The following is a 9,301-nucleotide window of genomic DNA, read 5'->3' as shown; positions in this document are numbered from 1 at the left end:
ATTCTCGGTACCGCTTGGTATGAAAATTACACCAGTTCGTAAAAATTTGCTTATGCTGAAACAACCTCGCCCGTCGGAATACCTTTTCATTCCCTTACTTGAAATACGAAATAAATAATAAAAAAACAGGTACAACTTTATGAACAATTGAACAAATTTATTTAAGCAATACAAGCTTGTTTTTTTATTCCAAAGAAGTATGATTATACTGAAAAAGGCGTTATCAAAAATTCAATTTTAACAGCTTTGTGTTATTTTAGCTTATCTTATATCTAATATTTAACCAATGATAACATCTTATTCCAATGAAGTGTTAGCAGACCCTTTTTCGCGGGCCTCTTTGTCGCGAGCCTGCATATATTGAATATTCCTCTCAAGACTTCGGGATAATGAAGACGACGCCATTTCAACATGGGCCTCGTAGCGCTTGAGATCTCGAACGTCGTGTTTTAACGATTCCAACGCCGCTTGTAATCGTGTCAATTGAATTTCTTGGTCCTTCTGCTCCAACCGTATGGTCCTTAGCGCCTTTTTGCTTGTTTCTTCTACTAAGTGATTTTCGACTAGGGTTCCAAGTATAAAGAGACCACCGCCCAAAATAAGGCCTGCAAAGTATACATAGATAAAGATATATTTAGGGTAATAATAATTTCAAAACTTAATCTTTGCATATACAGATTTTGGATCACTTTTTGGCACTTTTTGGTATTTTTAACTCTGAGAATTAAGGATGGAGCTTGTTCGTGTCAAGCTGATATATGTCATATTTGTCACAACTCCAATCTTACAAATTAAAATTTATGAAAATTTGAACCCGTTTGATTTGTCGCAAATTTTAAATGACTAGCAAATTATGCATTCCTGACATGTCCATGTGTAAATTTCTCAATGACATATCACCACCGCACATCCCTAGTGAGAATGCGTAAGGATAAGAAGCTTAGTCAAATTCAGAACTATCTTTTTGTGATACTTGAAAACATAAAATTTCACATTTTTTTAAAAATATTTTTGAAAACATCGTTATCTAATTTCGCATTTGAAAAGGTTGGGGGCCGTTCATAAATTGTGTAACGCGAGAGGGGGAGGGGGCTCTAAGGCTCCAAGGGTACCTGTGTGACACATGTTAAAAGAGAGGGTTAAAAAATCGCGATTTTTGAGTTTGATAATTTATGAACGGTCCCTTTAATGCTGCGCAAGGATTTTCAAAATATGACCAGCATTCTAATTTTGGCAATGAATAGATACAGGGTTTCTGTTTATTTTCTAACTGATGTTGCACGTCTGACGAACGTCAATGGGGTAAACTGCTATACCATTTTACATATCATAACGTAATACTGACCTTTTTTAGCTGCTTCGGCCAGTTCGGGAAACTTTGTGAAAAAATTTGCAAACATTTTCAGGGTAATCGAGCCGCAACGATTATATTTTGCTGAAAAAATAGAATTTTGCTGTAAAATTTACATGAACAAGCTCATATATGTAAACACAAACTGAAATTTACTAGTAATTAAATGATGAAATTCTTTTACGAGTTGGAATTCAGACAGTTGCTTTTACCGTGATTTGTAATCTCTAATATTTATGGTGCTCGAGAATGACGTACATACATATTTGCACTTACTTGAACTGAAATGCAGCCTGGGTTGATTTTATTTGTCGCAGATGTTGTATCCAATGTGGCAGAGCACGCTTTTTACCAGTAATATTTCACCGTGCTAATTATCTTGTTAAAACCAGTTGATGGAATGGAATCGGGGGATGAATTTCAACGCTAAAAATAAATAATGAAAGACACTCAATAATTTAATTATACTTACATATTTACTTGTTAAATCGTGAAAAATTATTTTCTTTATACATACTTGCAATGCAAATAGTGAATAAAACTGACTGACGAAATACAAAAAATCTCATTAAAAACAAAAATTGCACTGTAGATATATATATAAATAAATTTGTCCAATTTTATTAAAGTTACTGAAAATCTTTTTCATAATATAGAAATAGAAAGCGTGAAATTATAAATATACTTACCTAATAAGTAGAACCAGAAATGTGATAATCACGGGAGAATATGTGCAAGAGTGCAAGATTTATTACATATACTGACAGGAAACAAAAATATGTGCACATGTGATGATGAAAATAATGACGCAACTGGCGTCCGTTATTTCGTCAGATTTTTAATTTCTTAAGCAAGGAGGTTTTCGTGTATGAAAACTTTGTATGATTTTATTCTGAAATACATATGTACATATGCAATTTGCATAATGCAAGGTAAAGTTGAAAAAGGTTACTCCCGACAAGCCCAAAATCAAAGTATGACCCATTTTTTTGTCTTTGAATTAAGAGTCCGTCAAAACTGAACCGTAATACGATCCGTTTGTACATACATATATATAAATCGTATAAAGAGACGAAAATAAGCTAAGCAAGGTATTTAATTACCAAATTTTAACATTTAAACTATAAATCCTAAATTTATCTAATATTTAAATAACTAGTATAAACTATGTAACATTAATACGAATTTATTAGCCTTCAAAATATAATGTCTTTAATAGATTTTGCTTATTTAAACAAGTAAAGGTCCCTAAAAAGGGAAATCTTAGCGAGGCTTCGGTGCAACTATAACTATTAAAAATATATCTACCAATTGTTAATTTTTAAGTTTTAAGCATGGATGGTTGTCAACGACAGTTAATTTTTTACCACTGCATAATTTCTATCCATTTTGTAGATTTCAAACTTAATTAACTACGTCATTTTCTAACAAATTTTGGTTATATTTATATCAAAATTTGCGTAATAACTAGATCTAAAATGATTGCAATTGATATTGGACATATTATGCTTCGGTAATTAACTAAAAATCAAAAGGTGTTTCCAAGAGCACATTTTTGCTCATAAGTCGAGTAAAAATCACAAATTCACCAAACCGGTTCGCATATCGTTTGTAAATTCCGTAACAATGATTTGTGTTAAATTTCATCAAAATCGGTTGAGAAATGACTGAGAGATCGCAAGTGGTCACTTTTTTGGGGTGGGGTAAATGCATACTTACAATGGAGGCGCAAACCATGTTCAACCCAGATAATTTTTGACCTTATTAGTTTGAAAGAGCAAGTCTTTACAAACAACATTTGGTTCACCACTTGCGCAGATACGCAAAATTCAGCAAGTTATGGGCGCCACAAGTTCGCAAAAACGCATGATTTTTGATGCAAGGTCCAGCGCCCACTCTCGACCACTTTTTGCGAACTTGTGGCGCCCATAACTTGCTGAATTTTGCGCATCTGCGCAAGTGGTGAACCAAATGTTGTTTCTAGAGACTTGCTCTTCCAAACTAACATGGTCAAAAAATAATCTGGGCTGAACATGGTTTGCGCCTCCATTGTTAGTAATTTTTTCCCGTTGTTAGGTATTTGCCTCACTAAGAAAAATTACTGAATGAAATATTGATTACAATATGATCAACATGTACATATGATTGTGAAAACTTTTAGCATGATCGACGCGTATACTGATGACATATTTCCATATAATTTCGTTCCTGTACAATTATATCAATAAACTTATTCCGCACGCATGTTGATATATTTACATAAACATTCCAAAACTAGAAAAGTCGCTGCCACAACTAATAATGACGCACATAAGGCAAACGCATACTTCATCGCATTAAACGACACAGAACTCGCCTCCATAAAATTTATCTCTTTTTCTGACTCGGACATCTTTTTAGCAGAAAACATCTTAAACTCCTTTATTGTCAAAATATTTTTCGCATAGTTTCGTTGGATGTCCGCATTTTTATATTTTTGCCACTGGTAGTAAATTCCAGATTGAAGTAGGTGCCCCAATTCTTCGGAGAACATCGGGTATAGAAAGTTCCTTTTCCCATGCCACGGAACTAAACTCACGAATGGCGTGATAGCATGATTTCTTAGGACGATCGGGTTAGAAAACATGGTTAAGGATTCAATCAGTGTGTTCAATTCGTATATTCGATCCAGAATAACGAAGGGAAGTTGGATGGAAACTGATGTTGCATTTTCTGAGGTGATCCCATAATTGCGACTGATATTGAAGCCAATTTCAAATATATTTCCGGTTAAGAATTGCGTACGTTGATTCAACGTTTGGAGAAACTTTGTCGAACTTGGAGAGTTTGAAGCTCGCAATAAATCAGGGATCATGGCTGCACTCAAGGTTGATTTGATGGCCTTAAGTCCGTTGAAATCCGTGGTCACTTGGGACATTGTAACAATGTCAAAATCCGTGTGTACCAATAGATCCGCTAGTTCTTGAGGGACGTTGGGAATTCCGATGGATGTCATGCATGAGCAGAGAGCTCCCTGGTAAAAGTTCCCTAGAACAAAGACTGTCGCGTACCAAACACCTGTGAAAATCAGGACCCGACCTCTTCGAGAAATTCTTCCTATCCGCATATCAGGTTGCCCAAATATTGTGGAAATTATCCGATACAGCTGATTCCAAACTGTACTAAGAATTTTCAGAAAGCTATCTCCTCTCCCTAAATTAAATCCTGTCGACGCTACCACCACCCCGATCAGCGTCGCGATACTCAGTGTCCATGTCCACTTATCAAACGGCATCATCAAGGTTCCAAAGGACATCTCCCTTTGGACAACCACCACGAAGGTGAATGGTATGTAATTTATGGCGTAATTGTACCACACTGTCTTGGTCAGAGACCTCTGCATTATGTTGAGTTCGTTAAACCTTTTGTCCGCCAAGGTATTGTAGATGGGCCTACTTGCGATGATCACATTTCTGGAGAAACTCCCATCGGGGGCTACATCAGCGCGGTAAACTTCATATGAAAAGTTATGCTTCTCCAAGATAACGGCCTCCGCACATATTTCCTCATCCAATTTGACCCTGCCGAAATTAGCGATACAATTTTCCCTCGCCAGAAATGGGACGTTCATACCAATTATGTTGCTCGTCCCGGAAACTATTGCGTTACGGAAATTTTGCGTGTTCCGCTGTTTCCACAAGTTAGAGATATCGCTCAGTTTCGAGATATCATGCATCAGAGCAACCTTTGATTTGCACGGGTGACACATTATATGTGCAGGATACCCGGATCCAAAAATGACGATGTGTGACGTTACCGTAGTATCTGGGGGGAAATGTGAAATGATTCTTGAAATCTTGAAGTCTAAGTGGATGAAGGCATAGGTCGGATTTTCGTTGGCGAAAATGATAGCGTTAAATATATTGGCGAGGATGGCAGTTCTACCGTGTACTTCGTGTTTCTGTAATGGCCCGTCATACCGAATAGTGGGAGTGAGTAGGAAGGTGATAAAATCTGTGTGACCTAGTCGGGAACAATATTTGAAAATTTTCACGTTAACAGATGAGTTAAGGATACGATAGAGATTGTAGCGGGAAGTGGTGGTATCCCAGTTTTCGACGTTATCGAGAAACAGAGGTGTGTATGAATTAGTGGAAATTATTATGAAGAAGATTGCAGTCTGGGTTTGATCTAAATCTTGAAAATCTGAGATAAACTGAAGGGTTCGTAATTCGATTGGTTCATGAAGGAAACGATTTTATTCTATGGTTGTAATAAGGGTAGCAAAATTGCGATGAGATTGCTTAAATTGGCCATATTTGTATGCAAATTGCAGAGTTTACGAAAACATCGAACGCAGAAAGGTAACTAAGTGAATACTGAGTAGAAAGATTTATCATGCTTAAAGTTTAAAATGTAAATGAGTACACACGTGGGTGATATGAAAAGCAGTTTAGTTTACTACAGTAAACTGTAAACGCATGTAAATAGGTGGAGAATTATCCAAAGTTTATGGCACTATTGAATTTGAAATTATAGGGTTTACTAAAAAGTATGAACTAGACAAGAAGACAAATATTATTCGTCCCTTTGTTACAATAGGTGTGTTAAAGTTTACCTTCGTGTAATAGCTAAATAAATAATTTGTATCGTTTACACACTCAAACTTTGAACTGATAAATGGATTTATGTTCGTAAAGTAAAAATTTTGTAAACATAAAATACCACATCCATGAACTACTGATGTATACACCTGTTAAATCAAACCCGGTGTATTGTTAAATTTTGCAGAAAAGTAATCCGCTAATCTATGTATGGGCCACAAGCCTTGTAAGAATTATTCATTGAATAGAAATTATTATAGTTAAAGATCGATGCCTGAAAAAATCGTAATTTATTTAAAAAATCGGTCCACAAGAAGATCGTGTAGCACATCTTTCAAGGTGCTTAATGACTTTATTCGCTTTGTCGAAATTGCACCAAAGCCACTAAAAATCCAGCCATCCCGCTCAGCACCTTGAAAAATTGAACTATTAGAAATAGTACTAACAAGGGACACTCACGACCTGTCGTTTGAGTCCAGGGTACCCACTATGTTTTTTAGAATCTACTAGGACCCCAGATGAAGGATTCATATTTCCGTGTAAAACTCATATTTGGCGCCATGGCGTGGCGCCAAATTCGCCAAATTTGATGGTTTTTCATTTTAAAACCGCCATAACTTTTGAAATCCTGGACGGATTTCCAAAATTTTTGGCAAAAATCATGACAAGGAGTTCAACTTTCGTATTCTATGAAATTTTTTCCAAAATTATCGCTTTTAACTTTTCGCAAAATTTCGAAATTTCGGGTTCGTCGAAAAAATGCTAAAAATATCTCAAGAATTAAAATTTTTTTATTTTTTTTTCTCTAAAATTTCGACTTTTCTGATCATTTTAAGCATAAAATTTTAAAAATCCGACATAAACTGCAAAAGTTATGGGGGTTTGAAATTGGTCGAAAATGCAAATTTTTAAGTTTGGCGCCACGCCATTGGGCCAAATATGAGTTTTACACGGAAATATGAAAGAATCCTTCATCAGGGGTCCTAGTAGATTCTAAAAAACATAGTGGGTACCCTGGACTCAAACGACAGGTCGTGAGTGTCCCTTGTAAGACTAAATATGGTTGCTATGGTTTGCACTCATCACAGGTATTTAATCACGTGGCCTGGGCATTGCACAACTCCACATATTCGTCACTCACCGTGGTCACGGAGCCACGACTAATTGTAAAGAACTGCTTGGCGGAAACGGTGGGAGGACTCGACTGGATCTGAATTTGTATTAGGCGAATCTGTACAAAAATGTTACACAGATCAAAAGGGATTAAAACTTTCTTGAGTTTTAAATCGTACACTGTTAGAAATCTGGTATAGTGAGCCAGATATTGATTTTTCGGTATTAAAGTTCCTACCGCTTGGTATTAAAATTGTACCGGTGCGTACAAATTTTCTGCAGATATGTATGGTAAAACTTCAATATCGAGCTATTACTACAGGGTATTACTTATCAATACCACCTTCGCCGAGTCATATTTGAATACTCCTAGGTATTATTTTAATACTGGATTTCTAAGAGTGTATAAAAATATGTGTGTGGTTATGCCCAATATTTATTACCTTGCGACACATTTTCAAACTCAGCTTATCCAATGGAACGTTGCGGATCAACGTTTTCATCGCAACTTGCGCCTCATTCGAAATATTTCCACAAGAATACCCCAACTCGATAAGCTTCTTCCCGTTGACATAAAGTGGCGTGACGACCTCCCCAATAATCCTAAAATCCCCCCGATTTAGCCAAAAACAACCGAAAAATGCGTACAAAACGATAAACGTGATACACGTTATCATTTCCAGCACAAGACGCTCTCCAAAAACGTGATTAAATTTATCAATAATTTTCCCCAGATTTAGTATAAGTTCCAAATAACCTCCGACCTTTGCCTCCAGGTCGGCGTCGTAGGCGTCATTTTTAGTGTAAATATTTTTAAGGTGATCATCATTTTTTTGTTGAGATTTCCTCCAAATTTCGGACAAATAGTGGTTCGATTTTATCCCTTGATTCTGAAATTTCGCCCCGATATCTTTCGAAATTTCTTTGTAACACGCACAATAAAGTCGAGGGAACAGAATAATCCACAAATTTGAGATTAAAAGATAACTCCAAAGCACCCAAAAACCCGATCCGATCGTGTAAACGATATCGGGCAGCCATTTTCCATACTGATAATACGCCATCACGGGTCTTACGCAGTGGACCAGGATGCAATGGATGACTAACGGGACGATATACGCGGAAAAGGAGATGTTGATGTATCTCGGGATTTTTGAAATTTCCCGCAATTCGGAAACTTTTAGGCCGAAATCTTCCAAATGCTGGAGAAGGGAGCAATTATCTTGAAAAAAAGAGATCTCGTCTTTAACACGAAATCCTCTAAATCTAAGAATAACACCTGCCGTGGTGCCCATAATGACGATCATTGTGTAAGCGAAGGACTCCGTGGGGCCGAAAATTTTGACGAAGCGAATCTTTGGTTTGAACACGGAATAGTAAAGGACAGTCCAACCGATGATGACGAGTAGGCCGAGAAATGAGGACATTGAGGGGATGCTTATGAAAGAGTGTTTTAGCAAATTATTTTTACGTGGAGAAATTTTTGTAGGGGAATTATTTTGAAATTGACGATGATGAACTGAGAATGGGAGGTAGCCTGCAAGCTGGGAACTGAGCATGGCGATCTTACTGATTTTTAACAGAGTTTCAGGAACGGATAAGTTTCTGAGGTGTTGTACCATATTGATAGGGTGACGTTTGTGAGGAACAAGTGGGAAGAAAGTGAACTCGGGTGAACTCAATTTGCCAGAAATGAGGTGCAATTTGACAAGGTGGTCAATTTTATATAATATTTATTAGTCTAATGGGAAAGTAATGACCCAATAATACAGAAATTTTGGGATGACGGCAATTCTAAATAGAATAGCTCACATATTTCTGTGTACTTGGCGAAGGCAAGTTTTGGCAATTTTAAAATCAATATCTTCCATATCAATCATATTTATTTTCGTGAAATAAATTGAAGCAACAGATATAATAATGAAGCAGAGGAAGGGAATGATGATGTTAATTCTGAATGCAATACAGAGAGTTATAATTTTGTATAGGCACAGTTGATAAAATTAATTTTGTGTCCGAAATACTTATCGGTGAATTTCTTTGATGTTTTCCACGTGTTCCTCATCCTTTTTTGATAAGGAACAAAGTCGTCGCTTCCAAAAATTAAACATTTTAAGGCACATTTCATAGGTCAGTTTCCTACACTCGCCATCCAAAAGATTGCAAAATCCATAAAAAAAATTACAAACACTTTTCTTAAAAGTGTCGTCCTGAAGTTCCCATTTCGAAAAAACACAAAAGGTGCATAAGTTGA

General features: G+C 36.4%; 1 protein-coding gene across 1 annotated transcript; it reads right to left on the bottom strand.

Annotated features, from left to right (window-relative positions):
* Window positions 1–144: 144 nt before the first annotated feature.
* LOC110857241 lies at window positions 145–2,265 on the bottom strand. The gene is made up of 4 exons (XM_022105859.2): window positions 2,041–2,265; window positions 1,628–1,777; window positions 1,346–1,435; window positions 145–605 (listed from the first exon to the last, which is right to left on the bottom strand). Exons 3-4 carry the CDS (start codon window positions 1,398–1,400, stop codon window positions 298–300), a joined length of 363 nt encoding a protein of 120 aa, XP_021961551.1. The 5' UTR covers window positions 1,401–1,435; window positions 1,628–1,777; window positions 2,041–2,265; the 3' UTR covers window positions 145–297.
* Between the last annotated feature and the right edge of the window lie 7,036 nt (window positions 2,266–9,301).

This window comes from Folsomia candida, unplaced genomic scaffold, assembly GCF_002217175.1.
Source record: "Folsomia candida strain VU population unplaced genomic scaffold, ASM221717v1 Fcan01_Sc018, whole genome shotgun sequence".
NCBI lineage: Eukaryota > Metazoa > Arthropoda > Collembola > Entomobryomorpha > Isotomidae > Folsomia > Folsomia candida.
Note: the sequence above shows the minus strand (reverse complement) of the source record. Positions and strands in the feature narration are given on the sequence as shown.

Excerpts from the sequence above, each read along its gene's own strand:
- LOC110857241 (XM_022105859.2), bottom strand. The coding sequence starts at position 1,400 with ATGTTTGCAAATTTTTTCACAAAGTTTCCCGAACTGGCCGAAGCAGCT. Across the intron at positions 606-1,345 it reads GGCCGAAGCAGCTAAAAAAG|GCCTTATTTTGGGCGGTGGT; the intron begins GTCAGTATTACG and ends TATACTTTGCAG.